At 40.0% G+C, this 21376-nt stretch overlaps 1 protein-coding gene across 7 annotated transcripts in view; it reads right to left on the bottom strand.

Moving 5' to 3' along the window:
* The window catches only part of HERC1 (HECT and RLD domain containing E3 ubiquitin protein ligase family member 1), a 683410-nt gene that overhangs the window by 103657 nt on the left and 558377 nt on the right, over positions 1-21376 (bottom strand). For all 7 annotated transcript variants that reach the window (XM_053717285.1, XM_053717288.1, XM_053717289.1 and 4 more), the window contains exons 55-58: positions 7052-7252; positions 6434-6564; positions 617-816; positions 395-506 (exon numbers count right to left, since the gene is read on the bottom strand). In XM_053717285.1, the coding sequence (XP_053573260.1) occupies positions 395-506; positions 617-816; positions 6434-6564; positions 7052-7252 (644 nt within the window). The remainder of the gene's footprint in view (positions 1-394; positions 507-616; positions 817-6433; positions 6565-7051; positions 7253-21376) is intronic.

Below are 21376 nucleotides of genomic sequence, written 5' to 3'. Positions count from 1 at the left end.
ATAACAAATCTTTAAATTATTAAAAAAACAACCCAAGCATACATAGCAATAGGTCATACATAATCCACATGCAGATTACATTCTGCAAAGACACAGATATTGACTGCAGATACAAAAACAACTTGTATTAAATCATTTAGATTTCTATAAAACACACACAATTGCTTTGTGTCCTTACTCCAGCGCATCATGACCTTTCCCCATGCCACTAAAAAAAATGTTCATGGTTTTTAGGCACATTGAGCTACTTTAGATAAAGCTTCCCATATTCATATAATACCCAACTGTTTTTCTACTCTGTGGGGATATTTTTTGCTTGCTATAGTTATGTGCATATATAACTTTATTACGGCACAAAGTTACCAAATTAAATGAACTGAAGGCAAAGCCTCACCTTGCTGGCTGGTTGTTCTCTCCATTCATACGGTACAGCAGATCTCGACTGGAATCCTTCTAAAGAGGCCCGCGGAATTGTCCACACGCACACCAAACCATTATGACAGCCTCTGCAACAAATATTTACTGTTAGAGTGCAAACCTCACAAACTAGGTAATTATGCAAGCATGCCCTATCACTGGCTTTGCATGGGGCAGAATAGTTTTAAAAGATTCTTACGCTGCCAGCATCAGCTGTGGACAGTCTGATTTCCCAGCTAAACCACACCAGGCCACGGTGTTTACACAAGATGGGTGAGAAAGGCAGAAAAAGGGTTTCCAGCTGCCTCCTGTGTTGCCCCACAGCTTCACGGTGTCATCTTTGGCACAGCTTAACAGGACTTGGCCTGTTGGATCCCATTTCAAGCTCACAAACGTGTCCTGTGAAGCAAAACAAAATGAGTCAATTGTAAAGGCACAGTTATGCCGAAAGGTTGCGATATCTCTAAAAAAAACCTTTAGGTTTTATACCTGATCCCAAGAAGACAGGCTCTAGTAAATATCTATGCTTCTAAATTAAAATACTGCTTTGAGAGTGATTTCACTTGAAGGGGCAAGAATCCCATTTTTTAATGATCCAGAAAGAGCATGCAATTTTAAACAACATTCCATTTTACTTCTATTATTTCATTTGCTTCCTTCTCTTGTTATCCTTTGCTGCAAGGTCAGGAGCAGCAAAGAACCTAGGTTCTAGCTGCTGATTGGTGGCTGCATATATATATATATATCGATTATCATTGGCTCACTCATGTGTTCAGTTAGAAAACAGTAGTGCACTGCTGCTTCTTCAACAAATGATACCAAGAGAATAAAGCAAACTTGATAATAGAAGTAAATTGGAAAGTTGTTTAAAACTGTATGTTCTACCTAAATCATAAAATAAATGTTTGGGGTTTCATGTCCCTTTAAACAAGTAGCGCTAGTTAAGAAAACGCAGGAAGGTGGGCACCACAGAGTATTTTCTGGCAACGTTTTTGTAATTATGAAATAAATGGCTGCTAAAAGGATAGAAAACACCTTATATTTACGAGACATTTCTGTTGTGTTTGTATAGAATAACAAATCAGCTAAGTCTTAACATTTTAAAAACAAACTAACATCCTTTTTACTGCAATTATTTTTCAATAGCCAAACTCCACCCATAATTTGCCTTATTTGGATGAGCCAATCTGGACTTTAGTCCACAGACAAAAAGGCTAGTCACAGTCATAAAGTTAGTGTAAAGTTAATTTATAAGCAGTTCTTATCTGCTAAAGCCAATTGATAGCATATATGTAGCATGGTTAGCATAGTAAGCTAAGTGCATATCAAGGTCTGAGAATTAAAAATTGCTAAATTTTCAGAGCTAAGCTACATTAAAAGTGGGTAAAATTAATAATGAAGTATTTCGCCAAGTTGTTTCATTATGCATAACTAAACATTTTATCTAAAAATCTCAAGGCGTTTACTGCCCCTTTAAAATACCCAGCATTCTATATGTCAATTGCATGTTGAATAGTGGTCCCCAGGCTGGGAAATATCTAGTCAGGACTTAAGAATAGTTCTGAGCTTTTCACCTTTTCCTTATAGGGACAGTACACTGTAAAATAGTTTCTATATTAATGTATTTTTAATGACGTTATACCAGCTGCAGAGTATAAAATGTATGAGAAATTGCATTTTCAGGTTTATTTGTGTATATGAAGTAGCTGGTTTTGTGCTTTTAAACCACAGCCTTTTACAATAGGTTGAGCTTCAGGTAATATCAGATCTCATTATGTTATCACTTTGTGTACACACACATGCTTCCTTCTTATGTTTGTCTGGAAAACTAACGCTCAATACATAGAGAAAACAATATTATTATTATTATTATTATCGGTTATTTGTAGAGCGCCAACAGATTCAGCAGCGCTATAAACAAAGGGGGAGTACAACAAAACAAATACAGGGTAGAGGGCCCTGCCAAGAGTTGCACTGTTGTAGTCAGCTCTTAAGAAGGTGATCTGCAAACAGCTGGACTTTTAGGCTTACATGCTAAGAGGGTTCAGGGGATTGCAGTGGAGGAGAGGAACTGGTATTAGGAAAGGTTAGCATAGGTTGTATGCGTCCCTGAGCAGTAGAGTCTTTAGGGAGCACTTTAAGCTTTTAAAACTAGAAGAGAGTCTTGTGGAGCGAGGCAGAGAGTTCCACAAGATGGGAGCCAGTCTGGAGAAGTCCTGTAAACGGGAGTGTGATGAGGTGACAAGAGAGGTGGAGAGTAGGAGGTCATGAGTAGAGCGAAGGGGACGGGAGGGAGAGTATCTGGAGACAAGGTCTGAGATGTAGGGGGGAGCAGTACAGTTGAGGGCTTTGTATGTCAGAGTGAGAGTTTTGTGTTTGATCCTAGAGGCAAGAGGAAGCCAGTGAAGGGATTGGCAGAGAGGCGCAGCAGATGAAGAGCGACGTGTAAGGAAGACGAGTCTGGCAGAGGCATTCATTATGGATTGTAAAGGAGCTAGGTGGCAGGTGGGGAGACCAGAGAGGACAGAGTTGCAGTAATCAAGGCGGGAAAGAATGAGAGAGTGGATTAAAATCTTAGTTGTGTCTTGTGTAAGGAAGTGTCTAATTTTAGAGATGTTTTTAAGGTGGAAGTGGCAGGCTGTAGCCAAGGACTGAATGTGAGGAGTGAAGGAAAGATCTGAGTCAAATGTGACCCCAAGACATCGGGCATGCGGGGTAGGGGTAATGATGGAGTTGTCGACAGTTATAGAGATATTGGGGTGGAGATTTTGGAAGAAGGGGGGAAAATGAGGAGCTCAGTTTTGGAGAGATTTAGCTTGAGGCAGTGAGAGGACATCCAGGAAGAGATGTGAGAAAGACAGTTAGTGACACGGGTTAGCAAGGAAGGAGATAGTTCTGGTGCAGAGAAGTAGATTTGGGTGTCATCGGCATACAAATGATATTGGAAACCGTGGGACTTAATTAGGGAACCTAGTGATGACGTATAGATTGAGAAGAGAAGGGCACCGAGGACAGAGCCTTGCGGTACTCCGACAGAAAGTGGTGATGGGGCAGAGGAGGCCCCAGAGAAGGCTACACTGAAGGTACGGTTTGACAGGTAGGAAGAGAGCCACAAAAGGGCTGTGTCACAGATGCCGAAGGATTGGAGGATTTGTAGCAAAAGAGGGTGGTCAACAGTGTCAAAGGCTGCGGACAGATCAAGGAGGATAAGCAGAGAGAAGTGGCCTTTTGATTTAGCTGTAAGTAGGTCGTTGGTGACCTTAACAATAGCTGTCTCTGTGGAGTGATAGGGACGAAATCCAGATTGCAGCGGGTCAAGAAGGGAGTTTAACGTAAGGAAATGGGATAGGCGTGCATATACTAGTTTTTCGAGAAGCTTTGAAGCAAGAGGGAGGAGGGAAATTGGGCGGTAGTTTGATGGGGAAGTAGGATCAAGGGAAGGTTTTTTGAGGATAGGTGTTACCAGCGCATGTTTCATCGATGAGGGAAATGTACCAGTGCTGAGGGAGAGGTTGAAAATGTGTGTTAGCATAGGGGTAAGGGTAGTAGAGAGAGAGGGGAGCAGCTGTGAGGGGATAGGGTCAAGGGGACAGGTAGTGAGGTGAGAGTGCAGTATAAGTGCTGAAACTTCATCTTCAGTAACAGGGGAGAATGAACTAAGTTTCAGGTTATGAGGGTTGTGGTTGAGTGAGAGTATTTGAGGGGGGGAGAGAATGGAATTGTGTTGAGAGCTGATTTCATGTCTGATGGAGTCAATTTTGTTAGTGAAGTGACTGGCAAAGTCTTGAGCTGACAGAGAAGTTGTATTAGGAAGTGGGGGAGGGCGGAGGAGAGTATTGAAAGTGGTGAACAGACGTTTTGGGTTTGAAGAAAGATTAGAGATAAGAGTAGAGAAGTAGTGTTGCTTGTGGAGATTAAGGGCAGAGTAGTAGGAGTTCAAGATGAATTTGTAATGAAGAAAATCAGCTGAACTCCGTGATTTTCTCCAATGCCGTTCTGCAGTACGGGAACATCTGCGTAGGTACCGTGTCAGAGGAGTATGCCAGGGCTGGGGATGAGTGTGTGATTTCCTAGCAGTGGTAAGAGGGGCGAGATTGTCAAGGACGGATATAAGGGTGGAATTATAGTGGCAGATAGATTGTTCAGGGCAGGAAAAGGTGGAGAAGGATGAGAGGAGTGGTTGAAGGGAATTAGCAAGTTGTTGCTGATCTAAAGACCTAATACTTCTGTGAAGTTTGGTGTGAGGAGTAGAAGGTGGGAGAGTTGTAGGAAGGGATGATATGTTGCAGGTAAGGAGATGGTGGTCAGAAAGAGGAAAAGGGGAGTTTGAGAAGTTTGAGAGAGTGCATCGATAGCTAAAGATCAGGTCAAGGGAGTGACCGTCTTTGTGAGTGTGAGAATCAGTCCACTGTGACAGACCGAAAGAGGAAGTGAGTTGCAGAAGTTGTTTAGCAGATGAGGCAGTGGGATTGTTAAGGGGGATGTTGAAGTCGCCAAGAATGAGGGCAAGGGTGTCTGAGGAAAGGAAGTATGGTAGAAAATTATCATGTTATTACGTAACTATCCTGCACCCCACTGGGAGTGTAATTTCTTCTGCTGGCTGTGATTACTTAGGCTGTTCTATAGCTGAGACTCCAGTATCAAAACTTTCAGTATAGGTGGGGATACCACAAGCTAAATCAGCTATTTAATATGCCAAAATAGGAGTAAAGGAGCTACTTGTAAACATTTTCATACACTCCAGCAGGTAAAATGGATCATTGGGAACAATTTAAATGGGAGAATTTTTTGGGGTGAACTGTCCCTTTAGGCTCTATATTCAGCAATAGTAAGCAATCATTTACATTCATTTTCTGTTTGTGTTAACATTATGGTGCTTCTTATATTATTACGCCGAACATTCATTGTGCTTTAGCACTTGGGCTCCTCTTTGATTTTTCAATCTGATCAAGCGTTCTTGCAGTTGCCTATTGCAAGTAAATCAGCTCATACGTACAGTGAAACAAAACAAATACCTGTAAAAAGCAGCAGTCACAGAAATTAAAGGGATACTGAACCCAATGATTAAGATAGAGCAGGCACTTTTAAGCAACTTTCAAATTTACTCCTATTATTATTTTTTCTTCGTTCTATTGGTATCTTTATTTGAAAAAGCAGGAATGTAAGCTTATGAGCCAGTCCATTTTTGCTTCAGCACCCAGGATAGCCCTTGCTGATTGGTGGCTGCATTTAGCCACCAATCAGCAAGTGGTACCCAGGAGCTGAACCAAAGATGGGCCGGCTCGTAAGGTTACATTCCTGCTTTTTCAAATAAAGATACAAAAAGAAAGAATAACAATTCACACTAGAAGTAAATTAGAAAGTTGCTTAAAAGTGCATGCTCCATCTGAATCATGACAAATAAATTGGGTTTAGTATCCCTTTAAAACAAAGGGGAATTCATTTTTCATATTTGGTCAGTGAACTCATAACGCAGCCAGTTTAACCAGCACAAAACCTTTTACAGACACGTTTTCCCCTTTGAACCATTAAAGGACTCATGGTGTATATAATCTCTGTTTAAAAATTAGTTTTATATGCTGGAAAATACTTATATCTCAAGCTTCAGCTCTTAAATGTACTTCAATGTCTCATTTTTAGATCAAACTAGTAATCCAGAAAAAATATGCTTAAAAATCAGTGCAGGAAGCTTGACATGATCTTGTAGTTACGCAGTTTGACACATGATGAGGAGGTGTGTCCATGAAATGCATTGTGTTCCTGTTAGTCTGGCAGGAAGTTTGGATTGCTTCAGATTGTACTGTGGAACTAATGTTTTTGCTTTGCAAATTTTCTAGCCTTTGGACAACAGTAATTTTATCTCTCATTTTATATGTGTTAATCATAAATAAATACATTACTGGGAACTTATTTGTACCGTTGTCTGTGTTTATAGATTTTTTTTATAGTCATGCAGCGTTATTTAAAAAACATTACAGGTTATGATGGGTAATGGAAGCTGAAAAGTGCACCTCACCTTGTGTGCATCAATGAGAACAATCCCTCCTTTTGTCATGGGCTCTTTACTTCCAATTAATAATTTTCCGTCAGCATATCCAACAGCAAAATGGCGATCTTCACTGAACCATGCTACGCAAGTCACAGCCACTGCATGAAAGTGAATCAAAACAAATATTCACAAAAGGTAACTGATCAAAAACATAGCAAATCCTTAATGAGAGAAATGGAATAAGCAGATTCAGGTTGAATGGTAAAGTATTACTAGACAAATATTCACTCATCTACTGACTATAATTTATAACTATTTGAGGAAGAAGTAGGAGTTCTCAGGGTCTAAAAGTCGAATATAAAAACAACTAATGAAAAAGTGGTGTAGGATTGTGCAATTATTTCAGCTGTCTAAAGGAGTTTCTGTGAGAAAAACTAAATGCATTTAACATAATTGTTTTCTTACAAATGGTTATATGAAATATACAGGGGCAATTCACATGCAACAAGAATAACCTAGTAGAATGATACTTTTCAGCATGTACATTTCATAAGGATGCAAGATTCAAACTATTGTGCTAGGTAGTAAACTGTAAAACACTGTGTGGTGGCTTGATGGGAGATTAGGGGCTAATGCCAAACATACCATCTTTACGGTAACAATGCTCTAATTCAATGCGGCACATGCTTGATGCATCTGTAACCTCAATAAGTCCAAGAGAGCCATCCATGCGCCCCACAAGTAAGAATTCTGGAGTATCACTAGTCCATGTTTCCCTTGAAGCTTCCTCTGGCCATGTGAGAGCTGAAACCCAGTGAGGTTGGGGATCAAGAAGACCTTTTCCCCCTAACGGATTAAGACAGTTTTTTTTTTTCATAAACCACTAAAATATTACAGTATGACGCTATACAAACAAACACACATAAATACATTGAGAATATACAATTAGAGTAGACATTGGGTACTTAAAAGTAATATACTTTTGAACTGTTCATGACTTTAACTTATAATATACAACAAATAAAACATTCATAATTTATAAAAAGGGTTTAATAGTAAATAGATTATTCAATGAAATTACTTTATTGCACTGGTTTTCAAACATGTCTCAGCCTCCCTAACAGGACACATTTTGTGGATATCTGAACTGGAGCACAGGTGAAATAATCAGCCAATTAGTAATCATGGTTATTTTACCTGCTATCATCCAAGGTAATCCTGAAAACCTGTCCTGTTGGGGAGGCCTGAGGACAGGTTTGAAAACCAGTGCTTTATGGTGAGCTACCACCATAACAAGATTTATACTTCTTCATAACTCAATTTCTTCACAATCATGGTGACATATTCTCCACGTGAATTCTATGTTCCATCTTGGATCAGAAAAATACCCTCCAATAAGTAATTAGGAAAGCATATAACCATTATCTTCCTATCAGTTTTAAATAGAATTAAGAAAACTTATTATAGGGACAGTGTAAGAATTTTTATTTTTAAATGTATACATGGGAGGTCAAAAGCAAAATAACAGACTTAAATGGACAGTAAACACCTCAGGATTTTTATATAAAATGTTTAGTTATGTATAATAGATGTGTGAATTCAGCAGTTTGGTCACTGCCGAATGTGGATGTTATTTTTAGTATTCGACTCTCTTTTTGGAGCCGATCATCCTCTTGTGCAAGTGAAACACACTAAGATCTGTGCAAAAAAAGTGTTTGACTTGCACAAGAGGACATCTGGCTCCGAAAAGAGCCATATACGGAAAATAACCAAAACTGCCGAATTCACACATCTAATGTATAATGAATCAACGTTCCAATATATTTGTATTCTTTATTTTGCTCCATTTTCATGTAATTTAGCTCTAATTCCAAGAATGTGGAATGCATCCTGCCGACTTCTCAAGGCTACCTCTGCTATATACATGTCCCCAAGTGACTTTCTCTGATAAAAACTGCAAAACAATTCACTTTACAATAAGTTTATGATAGTGACTAGTCGTGTTGTCTGCAGCCTAAAACCCAGATTGGCTCCTCCAAATCAGGCAGATGGTGGGTAGACAAATAACTGCAGTAAAAATTGTTAATTTGTTTTAAAAATGTCAAGACTTGGTTGATATGTTACACAACAGAAATGTCTTGTACTGTAATTACAAGGTGTTTAGTGTCTGTTTAAAAAAAAAAAAAAAAGGTGGGCTTTCAAATGTCACCACGTTTGTATTCAGCAACTAATGATGTCTGTACCAAAGATACCAATGTAGGAACTTAAAATACAACTTATGTACAGGTTTAAATCCAAAATGCTGCAACATTTGAGGATCCACATTAGATCCCAAAGGAATAATGATTTTTTTGGAAAATAGGAAAAGTCCCTTCCAATGTCTGAAAGGAGATCTGTTCTCAGGATGAAAGGAGAATTATGTGCAAAAACCTGAAAGCTCAAAGAAATAAAAAAAAACACCCTCGTTAACACCAAAAAATTTGAAGAACTGATAATGAAACCCAAAAGGTGATTGCCCTTACACTATTTAGAGAAAAAAAACTCATATAGGATGATGAGCTTTCATCTGTATGTAACTTACATTTCTAAAAATGAACAGTAATGAGCAGTTACTCTGGGAAAAAAACTGAATTTATACTTGCAGATAAATGTCTTTCTTTGGGGATGAGGAGAGTCCATAGGTGTCGATAACATGTGTGATATATATTTTCCCCCGCCACTAGGAGGAGGTCAAGAACCCTCACAAGAGCTTTAATCCCTCCCACCTCCTCTCCCCACTCAGTTTAGGTATAGCCGAGCAGAGAGACAGAATAGGTAGGAAAGACAGAAAGCAGGGTTAAGAGGTGCAAATAAGAACTAATTGCTGATCAGTAAAAATGCTGGCGGGTCTTATGGACTCTACTCACCTCAAAATAAACAAATTTATTGATAAGTATTAATTCTGTTTTCTTTCGTAAAATGAGGAGAGTACATAGGTGCCCATAACATGTGGGATACAATACCCAAGCTGAAAATCCATGTTAAGGATGGGTGGGACAAAATAATGGCAATTTTTGCTGGACACTGCGGCCTGAAGGACTTTCCTGCCAAAAGCTGCTTCAGAAGGAGCATAAATATCAAAATGCTTAAATTTAGAAAAGGTATGAAGAGCCCAAGTTGCTGCCTTGAAAATCTGTTCCAAGGAGGCGTAATTTTTGAAGGCCCAATTCGTTGATACAGATCTAGTAGAATGAGCAGTTACTCTTTTTGGAGGTGCTATTCCCCGCAAACAAGTAAACCTTAAGAATAGTCTGCTTTAGCCTTGATGCCAAAAGCCACCGCTGTAGCCTTTTGACCCTTTCTGGGACCTGAAAAGTAGACAAACAAGCTAGAAGTCTGCCTAAAGTCTTTAGTAGTCTGAAGATAGAATTTTAAGGCTCTGACTACATCCAAATTATGAAGTAGGCATTCTTTAGAGTTAGAAGGAGTGATCAGAAGACAAGGCAGATTATTCAGAAACTCTTCTAGAGAAATAAATGGCTAGAAGGGAACCTTCCATGACAATAACTATAGGTCTAAGGAATGCATAGGTTCAAAGGGGGGACCTTGAAGGAACTGAATAATTCTTTTTTTTTTTAAAACATTTTTTATTGAAGTTTCATGGAGAAATAAAATACAAAATTTGCCCATCAATAATATTAACATCAGAATATAACACACAATATTGTTACATTTAAGTTATCTATGCAGCTAGGAGGAGGATAACGGTTCTAAGCATCAAATTGAGACATTAATGTTAGGGCTTACACAGATAATCATAACAATATTAATACTAAAAGACCAACCATAACAAATGGGAACATATGTCATATCTAGAGAGGTGTCAAATATAGGTTTGGGCTAACTAAGATAGAACTTCGTTTTATATTTTAGTAATTGGAGTCTGATCTCCACACCTATAGAGTGAATAGAGTATAATTTCCTATCACAGCTGCCGTGATGTGGAGAATTGGCTTTTATAATGACCACTGGTGAGTCACAGAAAGTGGGGAAGGAAACATGTTGCAGTGGGCAAGAGCCACTCGAGTTATGGGGAAAATGGAAGGGGGGAAGGTAAGGGAAGGAGTGCGGAGCCAGCTATGGTAGAACTGTAGGGTGAGCTTATTTATAGCATTATGTAGGCTATAGATGTAAACATAGCAATAACTAAAATAGGGTGCCAAGGCGAGTGCTTTGTTTGCTATGTATACCTAAGGGGCGCAGGTAGTCATATCAATGGTAGTTGAGGGGGGGGAGAGGAAGGACGGAGCATTCTATGTGTACCATAGGGGGAATCATGTTGGAAAAGATAAGAAAATATTATAGAACGGGGATATTGATGTAGGGGTGCCTTATCCAATTTACTAGTCTAGAAATAGCTCTATGGTGATCTCAGACCATCTGAAGAACTTGGATCGGAAGAATAGTTAAGCTATAATCATCAGTTCTAGAGGCAGGTCCAGAAGTCATAAGCATATAATATGAACCTTATAAGGGGAGTTCCCCATATGTATATTGTAAAAACTAGATATCACACTCTTAACATTGTATAAAAGACTAAGACATTAACATGTATTAGATAACTACAGATAAGGTAGACTTATGTAATACAATACCGTTACAGATCTATGGGACCAATATACCCCTCCCACATATAGTACTCTATTTAACTTGAGGCACATAAACAGAAACAATAACCTAGCTGGTGGTGAATCTACACTTAGGTGAGACAAATGTTATGCTAATATTGTAAATAAAACCTGTTCAGCATCCTCATAGATTGCTTGGAATAAATAAAGCTCCAGCTGTCATAAGTTTTCGGTGCCATTGTATATATGAAAGAGAGTCTATTGTAAGTTGGCAATGGTAATAGAATGCTTAAGTAACTAGTTGACCAAAGTCCCTATTAAAAGTTCCCATGAAATAGGTTGTATTATAATATGAGAATGTAGTACAAATGACTACTAGTGTTCTATACATACCCATACACACATAAGGACAACAAAATAAACCAAGAAGGAGCTAGTAACACTAACAAAACTGTTAATATATTACTACACATCTATTTATACATGTGTTGATGGTAAATTGGCTGAAGTCACATTAGAAGTTGTAGTTTACCCTACTCCGGACTTTAGAGTAACAAGTATATTCTTTGTAAATAAGAAGGAGAAAGTCACTAGTCCTGTGTCTCTTTCCGTGCTACATGTAAAAGCAGCGCTCAAAGGAGCAACAGCTTGAAGCAAAAGGAAGCATAGTGGGGATTGTGGCAAGAGTCTCTGACATTCCTAACTGCAATTATAAAGTTTTTAAAATTTAAAAATTTAGCCAATACCAGTTTTACTGAAGTGCTTGCCAGAATGATCGAAGAAGAGCTCTCCCCGGAACCAACAAGGCACAGGGTATGTAGACCTTGATCTGTTCTCTGTAGAAAAGGGAGCGGCACTTGTACTTCTGTGGGCTAGACCCTTCATGAGGTCCTCCATCTGTCCAAGGTTAGCTGTGTGGCTTGTTGTAGCTACAAGGTATAGCTTAGGGCTACCAGTTCCACATAGAGCATAGGCAGTTGTGACGCCGCACAGGGACATTGCAGCAGGTATGTCGGCAGGACAGTTCCGCGGTGCAATAAGAACGCCATCATGAGGGTCTGTGTAAGTAGGCCGCACCGCCATCTTGGGGAGTTCGGCTGAAAGGTAAGTACCCAAAGGGGTCTCCTGTAGGCAGGTAATTATGCAAGGCGGAGGCTCAGGATCGCACTCAAGGATGGTTGTAAGATCATCCCGGTCTAGAGAGATGTAGTGGAGGAGCAATGTGAAATGGGCATCCATCCGGGTCTCAAATGCAGCTAGTGCGTTCAGAATCTTGTTACCCATCCTAGGAAGGTGGAGGTCTGGGAGCTTGTGGCAATTGCAGGTTATAGAGCTATCGATCACTTTAGTGGGATAGAAGCAATTACCTCAGACGACTTAGGGGAAAGCTGTGGTCGGAAGAGAAGGCCTCTGTCTTCTTTCAAGTTAGTTAAGTCCGCTCCTGGTGAATCCTATGAGATGAGCTTGACATCCTTAGAATCAGCTAATAATTTAGCAGCTAGGAAAGATATTTTTAAAGTTGGATGTCTAAGTATGAGAAAGAAATTCTATAAAATTAGCATAAGGAAACCAGGAGCTTCATATTATGTGTCTTATCATGGCCAAGTCCTGGCTCTGCCTCAGAACTGAATAATTCTAAAAGATTGCCAAGAGAAACCTCTAGAAGAACACCAAAGAAAGTAAGCATTCCAAATCTTATGATACATTTTCTGTGTGACAGGTTTTCTGGTCCACAGTAAAGTTGAGATAACAGAATCTGAGAAACCTCTGTTTTTGAGAACTAGTCATTCAATCTCCACGCCGTCAAATTCAGGGATTTGAGATCCAAATGATACAAGGGTCCTTGAGACAGCAGATCTTTCCTTAGGGGTATAGCCCATGAAAGAAGAGATGACATCTGGATTAGGTCCGCATACCAAGTTCTGCGGGGCCACACCAGAGCTATGAGAATTATAGAGGCCAATTTCTGTATGATTATTACAATGACTCTTGGAAGAAGAACAAATGGAGGAAAAAGATATGCTAGATGAAAGTTCCAAGGGCAGACTAGAGCATCTATCATGAGAGTACTGGGATCTCTTGACCTTGTGCTATAAACCGTCTGCGGTTCAATTTGGACGCCATGAGATCTATTTCTCGAAGACCCCACCTCAGAACTAATTGATCCCCTGGATGGATGGACTTAGGTAATCTGCTTACCAATTGTTCAATCTCATAATGTAAATGGCCGATAGGGTGTAGTGGATTCCCTCTGCCCAAGACAGAATGTGAGATACCTCTCGAATAGCTAAGGGACTTTTGGTCCCTCCTTGATGATTAATGTACGTCACAGCAGTGACGTTGTCCGAATAGAACCAAATTATTTTTTCCTGTTTGAAAAGGGGCCAAGCCTGAAGGCCCTGAAGAATTGCACAAAGTTCTAGAATGTTGATAGGAAGAATCGCCTCTTTACAAACTCTAAACAGCGCCCCAACCCATCAGACTTGCGTCTGTATTGACTACGGTCCAGACAGGCCAAAGAAAAGAAGCTCCAAGGGTCAAATAGGGGCTTTACCTCCACCATAAGAGAGAATGTTTGACTGAAGAACTGAGCTGTATTTGCTGTTCCAGATGGAACCACTGTTGGAGCATGGATAACCAGAGAGGACGAAGATGAAAACGAGCAAAAGGTACTGGGTCTGATGCTGCTACCATAAGCCCTACTACTTCCATACAATGTGCTACAGATGGAGAATGAGACATCTGTAGGGAAAGATAGGCAGTCAGGATTTTGGTTCTGCGAATTTCTGTGAGAAATAAGCGCATTGGAACCGAGTCTATTATCACACACATAAAAACCACCCTTGTGGCTAGTGATAATGAACTTTTGGGGAAAGATTTCCCATCCATGTTCCTGAAGGAAATATATCATTCTGTGGATAAAAGCAGTAGCCAGAGAAATTAACGGAGCTTGGACCAAGATATTTTCCAAATACGGAGCAATGGAGATTACTAAACTCTTATTACTGCTAAGAAAGCCCCTAATACCTTTGTGAAGAGGCAAGGGGCAGGTGGCCAGATCAAAGGGGAGAGCCACAAATTAGTAATGCTTGTTGAGAAAAGTAAACCTTATACGCTGAAAATGATCTTTGTGAATTGGAATATGCAGATATGCATATTTTAAATCATTAGTTGTCATAAATTGACCCTCCTGAATTAGAGGTAAAAGGGTACGAATCGTTTCCATTTTGAAAGAGGATACCCACAAATTTGTTCAGAGTTTTTAAATGTAGCATAGGATGATATGTGCCTTTCTTCTTTGGGATAATAAAGAGATTTGAATAGAAACCCTTTCCCTGTTGAGAGTTTGGAAAAGTTTGGATTACTCCCATATCCTTTAAGTCTTGAACACATTGAACATAGGCATAGACGCCTTTACAGGATCCTTTGGAACGTGAGACAGATGAAACCGTTCCCAAGGTGGTCTGGTACAAAAACATAATTTATGTAAGAACTTACCTGATAAATTCATTTATTTCATATTGGCAAGAGTCCATGAGCTAGTGACGTATGGGATATACAATCCTACCAGGAGGGGCAAAGTTTCACAAACCTCAAAATGCTTATAAATACACCCCTCACCACACCCACAATTCAGTTTATCAAATAGCCAAGTAGTGGGGTGATAGAAAAAGGAGTAAAAAAGCATCAAAAAAGGAACTGGGAATATAATTGTGCTTTATACAAAAAACATAACCACCATAAAAAGGGTGTGTCTCATGGACTCTTGCCAATATGAAAGAAATTAATTTATCAGTTAAGTTCTTACATAACTTATGTTTTCTTTCATATAATTGTCAAGAGTCCATGAGCTAGTGACGTATGGCATAATAATACCCAAGATGTGGAAATCCATAGAAGAGTCACTAGAGAGGGAGGGACAAAATAAAAACAGCCATTTTTGGTTGAAAAATTAAATCCACAACCAAAAGAATACGTTTTTCTTATAATTGAAAGCTCTTACAACATCCAGAGAATGTAAGGCTCTCTCCAAAGCATTCTTAGAATTAGGACACAAAGAGGGGACAACAATTTCCCTAATAATGTTGTTATAATTCACAACTTTAGGTAAAAATTTTAATGAAGTCTGCAAAACTGCCTTATCCTGATGAAAAATTCGAAAAGGTGACTCACAAGAAAGAGCAGATAATTCAGAAACTCTTCTAGCAGAAGAGATAACCAAAAGGAACAACACTTTCCAAGAAAGTAGTTTAATATCCAAAGAATGCATAGGCTCAAAAGGAGGAGCCTGTAAAGCTCTCAGGACCATATTAAGACTCCAATGAGGAGAGATTGATTTAATGACAGGCTTGATACGGACCAAAGCCTGAACAAAACAGTGAATATCAGGAAGTTTAGCAATCTTTCTGTGAAATTAAATAAAAAGAGCAGAGATTTGTCACTTCAAGGAACTTGCAGACAAACCTTTATCCAAACCATCCTGAAGAATCTGTAAAATTCTAGGAATTCTAAAAGAATGCCAGGAGAATTTATGAAAAGAACACCATGAAATATAAGTCTTCAAAACTCGATAATAAATCTTCCTAGAAACAGATTTACAAGCCTGTAACATAGTATCAATCACTGAGTCAGAGAAACCTCTATGACTAAGCACTAAGCGTTCAATTTCCATACCTTCAAATTTAATGATTTGAGATCCTGATGGAAAAACGGTCCTTGAGACAGAAGATATGGTCTTAAAGGAAGTGGCCATGGTTGACAACTGGACATCCGGACAAGGTCCGCATACCAGAACCTGTGAGGCCATGCTGGTGCTACCAGAAACACAAACAAATGTTCCATGATGATCTTGGAGATCACTTTTGGAAGAACTAGAGGCGGGAAGATATAAGCAGGTTGGTAAAACCAAGGAACTGCTAACGCATCCACCGACTCCGCCTGAGGATCCCTGGACCTGGACAGGTACCTGGGAAGTTTCTTGTTCAGATGGAAAGCCATCAGATCTATTTCTGGAAGACTCCACATCTGAACAATCTGAAAAAGCACATCTGGATAGAGTGACCACTCCCCCGGATGTAAAGTCTGACGGCTGAGATAATCCGCTTCCCAATTGTCTACACCTGGGATATGTACCGCAGAAATTAGACAAGAGCTGGATTCCGCCCAAGCAAATATCCAAGATAGTCCTTTCATAGCTAGGGGACTGCGAGTCCCACCCTGATGATTGACATATGCCACAGTTGTGACATTGTCCGTCTGAAAATAAATGAATGGTTCTCTCTTCAATAGAGGCCAAACCTGAAGAGCCATGAAAATAGCACGGGGTTCTAAAATATTGATTGGTAACCTTGCCTCTTGAGATTTCCAAACCCCTTGTGCTGTCAAAGATCCCCAGACAGCTCCCCAACTTGAAAGACTTGCATTTGTTGTGATTACAGTTCAGGTTGGACGAACAAAGGAGGCCCCTTGAACTATACAATGGTGGTCTAACCACCAGGTCAGAGAGAGTCGAACATTGGGATTTAAGGATATTAATTGTGATATATTTGTATAATCCCTGCACCAATGATTCAGCATACAAAGCTGGAGAGGTCTCATATGAAAACGAGCAAAGTGGATCGCGTCCGATGCTGCAGTCATGAGACCTAAAACTTCCATGCACAAAGCTACTGAAGGGAATGACTGAGACTGAAGGTTCCGACAAGCTGAAACCAATTTTATTTGTCTCTTGTCTGTTAGAGACAGAGTCATGGACACTGAATCTATCTGTCTGAGGAATCAAGGAACTTTTTGGCAAATTGATCCTACAACCATGTCTTTGAAGAAACAACACTAGTTGATTTGTGTGAGATTCTGCACACTGTAAAGACTGAGCTAGTACCAAGATATCGTCCAAATAAGGAAACACCGCAATACCCTGTTCTCTGATTACAGAGCGTAGGTCACAGAGAACCTTTGAAAAAATTCTTGGAGCTGTCGCTAGGCCAAATGGAAGAGCGACAAATTGGTAATGCTTGTTTAGAAAAGAGAATCTCAGAAACCGATAGTGATTTGGATGAATCGGAATGTGAAGATATGCATCCTGTAAGTCTATCGTGGACATATAATGACCTTGCTGAACAAAAGGCAGAATAGTCCTTATAGTCTCCATTTTGAAAGTTGGCACTCTTACAAAACAGTTAAACATTTTCAGATCCAGAACTGGCCTGATAGAATTTTCTTTCTTTGGGACAATGAATAGATTTGAATAAAACCCCAGACCCTGTTCCTGAAACGGAACTGGTATAATTACCCCTGAAAGCTCTAGATCTGAAACACACTTCAGAAAAGCCTGAGCCTTCACTGGATTTGTTGGAACGCATGAGAGAAAAAATCTTCTCACAGGAGGTCTCATTCTGAATCCTATTCAATACCCTTGAGAGACAATGCTCTGAATCCAATGATTTTGGACAGAATCTGCCTAAATGTTCTGGAAAAATTTTAATCTGCCCCCCACCAGCTGAAGTAGAATGAGGGCCACACCATCATGCAGACTTGGGGGCTGGCTTTGGTTTCTTAGAAGGCTTGGATTTATTCCAACATGAAAAAGGCTTCCAATTGGAACCAGACTCCTTGGGGCAAGGATTTGGTTTCTGTTCCTTATTCTGTCGAAAGGAACGAAAACGATTAGAAGCTTTAGATTTACCTTTAGATCTTTTATCCTGAGGTAAAAAAACTCCTTTCCCCCCAGTGACAGTTGAAATAATGGAATCCAACTGAGAACCAAATAAATTTTTACCTTGGAAAAAAGAGATACTAATCTAGACTTAGATACCATGTCAGCATTCCAATATTTGAGCCACAAAGCTCTTCTAGCTAAAATAGTTTAAGACATAGATTTAACATCAATTTTGATGATATCAAAAACAGCATCACAGAAGCAAGCGAACAATGCTAGAAAAATCAGAATCAGTTTCCTGCTGCGCTAAGCTTTCCAACCAGAAGGTTGATGCAGCTGCAACATTAGCTATAGAAATTGCAGGCCTGAGAAGATAGCCAGAAAGAGAGCTTTCCTTAGATAAGATTCAAGTTTCCTATCTAAAGGATCCTTAAAGGAAGTACTATCTTCCATATGGATAGTAGTACGTTTGGCAAGAGTAGAAATAGCCCCATACATTTTGGGGATTTTTTCCCAAAACTCCAATCTGGCTGCTGGTAAAGGATACAATTTTTAAACCTAGAAGAAGAACCAGGCCTATTCCATTCCTTTGAAATCATATCAGAAATAGCATCAGGAACGGGAAAAACCTCTGGAGTAACCACGGGAGGTCTATAAACACAATTTAAACATTTACTAGTTTTAATATCAAGAGGACTAGTTTCCTTAATATCCAAAGTAATTAACACTTCTTTCAACAAGGAACGAATATACTCCATCTTAAAGAGATAAGTAGATTTGTCAGTGTCAATATCTGAGGTAGGATCTTCTAAATCAGATAGATCCCCATTAGAGGAGGATAATTCAGTATGTTTTCGGACATTTGAAAATTCATCATCTTTATGAGAAGTTTTAAAAGACCTTTTACGTTTATAATAAGGCGGAATGGCCAAATAAAGCCTTCTGAATCGCATCAGCAATAAAATCTTTTATATTCACAGGGATATCATGTACATTAGATGTTGAAGGAACAACAGGCATAGTACTAGTACTGATGGATACATTCTCTACATGTAAAAGCTTATGACAACAGTTACATACTACAGCTGGAGATATAATCTCCGCTAACTTACAACAAATACACTTATCTTTGGTAGAACTGTTATCAGGCAGCAGGAATCCAACAGTGGTTTCTGAGACAGGATCAGATTGAGACATCTTGCAAGTGTAAGAGAAAAAAAACAACATATAAAGAAAAATTATCAAATTTCCTTATATGGCAGCTTCAGGAATGGGAAAAAGAAAATGTATGCTTACCTGATAAATTTATTTCATTTTGACACAATGAGTCCACGGATCATCTTAATTACTAATGGGATATTCACCTCCTGGTCAGCAGGAGGCAGCAAAGAGCACCACAGCAGAGCTGTTAAATAGCTCCTCCCTTCCCTCCCACTCCAATCATTCGACCAAAGTTAAGGAAAGAAAGGAAAAGTCAAGGTGCAGAGGTGTCTGAAGTTTACAATAACCCAAAACCTGTCTTACAAGAACACGGCGGGCCGTGGACTCATCATGTCAAAAAAGAAATAAATTTATCAGGTAAGCATAAATTTTCTTTTTTATGACACGATGAGTCCATGGATCATCTTAATTACTTATGGGATTCAATACCCAAGCTAGAGTACACAGATGATACAGGAGGGACAAGACAGGGAACCTAAACGGAAGGCACCACTGCTTGAAGAACCTTTCTCCCAAAAGCGGCCTTAGCCGAGGCAAAAGTGTCAAATTTGTAAAACTTTGAAAAAGTGTGAAGAGAGGACCAAGTTGCAGCCTTGCAAATCTGTTCCACAGAAGCTTCTTTTTTGAATGCCCATGAGGAAGCAACAGCTCTCGTGGAATGAGCCGTAACCCTCTCGGGAGGCTGCTGTCCAGCAGTCTCATATGCGAAACGTATGATACTCTTCAGCCAAAAAGAAAGAGAAGTAGCCGTAGCTTTCTGTCCCCTACGTTTTCCTGAGAAAATCACAAACAAAGAAGAAGACTGATGAAAGTCCTTAGTCGCCTTCAGGTAAAACTTTAGAGCACGGACCACGTCCAAATTGTGCAGAAGTCGTTCTTTCTGAGAAGAAGGATTAGGACACAAAGAATGAACAACAATCTGCTGATTAATGTTCCGATCAGAAGCAACTATAGAAAGAAATCCTAACTTAGTAGGTAAAACTACCTTATCTGAATGGAAAATAAGATAAGGAGACTCATACTGCAATGCCGAGAGCTCTGACACTCTACGGGCAGAAGAAATAGCAACCAGAAATAAAACTTTCCAAGATAACAACTAATATCTAAGGAATGCATAGGCTCAAACGAAGCCCCTTGAAGAACTTTGAGAACTAAATTAAGACTCCATGGAGGAGTAACTGGTTTGAACACAGGCCTGATCCTGACCAAGGCCTCACAAAATGGATTGTACATCTGGGACATCTGCCAGACGTTTGTGTAACAAAATAAATAAGGCCGAGATGTGGCCCTTTAGGGAAGTCGTCGATAAACCTTTCCCCAAACCTTCTTGGAGAAAAAAAAAAATTTCTAGGAATCCTAACTCTATTCCATCAGTAGCCCTTGGATTCACACCAATAGAGATATTTACACCAAATCTTATGGTAAATCCTTCTAGTTACAGGCTTACGAGCCTGAATCATGATTCTCTATGAGTCAGAAAACCCCCGCTTGGATAAAATTAAGCGTTCAATCTCCAAGCAGTCAGCTTCAGAGAAACTAGATTTGGGTGAAGGAAGGGCCCCTGAATCAGAAGGTCTTTCCTCAACAGAAGTCTCCAAGGTGGCAGAGATGCTATCTCCACCAGATCTGCATACCAAAACCTGCGAGGCCAGGCCGGCGCTATGAGGATCACCGAGGCCCTCTCCTGTTTGATTTGAGCAATTACCCGAGGAAGAAGAGCAAACGGAGGAAATAGGTATGCTAGACTGAAGGTCCAAGGGGCCACCTGAGCATCTATTAGTTCCTCCTGGGGGTTCCTGGACCTCGACCCGTATCTCGGGAGCTTGGCATTCTGTTGAGATGCCATGAGATCCAATTCCGGCTAACCCCACTTGAGAACCAAGTTGGAGAACACTTCCGGATGGAGTTCCCACTCCCCCGAATGAAAAGTCTGCCTGCTCAAGAAATCCGCTTCCCAATTGTCCATCGTTAAGGAACTCATTGTTCCTCCCTGATGATTGATGTAAGCCACAGAAGTTGTGTTGTCCGACTGGAACCGGATAAACCAGACCGTGGCTAACTGGGGGCCAGGCCAGGAGAGCATTGAAAATCGCTCTCAGTTCCAGAATGTTTATAGGAAGAACAGACTCTGACCAAGTCCAAACTCCGTGAGCTTTTAGGGAGCCCCAGACTTCCCCCCACCCTGAAAGGCTGGCGTCTGTTGTCACAATCCCCCAAGATGGTCTGCGAAAGCAAGTTCCCTGGGAGAGATGATCCAGAGACAACCACCATTGGAGAGTATCCCTTGTCTTCTGCCCCAGTAGTATTCAAGGAGACAAGTCCGCATAATCTCTGTTCCATTGCCTGAGCATGCTTAACTGCAGAGGTCTGAGATGGAATCAAGCAAATGGGATGATGTCCATTGCCGCCACCATCAGCCCGATTAACTCCATGCACTGAGCCACTGATGGCCGAGGAGTGGACTGAAGGACTAGACAAGTATCG

The sequence above is a fragment of the Bombina bombina genome, chromosome 6 (genome assembly GCF_027579735.1).
Source record: "Bombina bombina isolate aBomBom1 chromosome 6, aBomBom1.pri, whole genome shotgun sequence".
Taxonomy (NCBI): domain Eukaryota; kingdom Metazoa; phylum Chordata; class Amphibia; order Anura; family Bombinatoridae; genus Bombina; species Bombina bombina.
The sequence above is the reverse complement of the archived record's forward strand: the minus strand, read 5'-3'. Positions and strand labels throughout refer to the sequence as shown.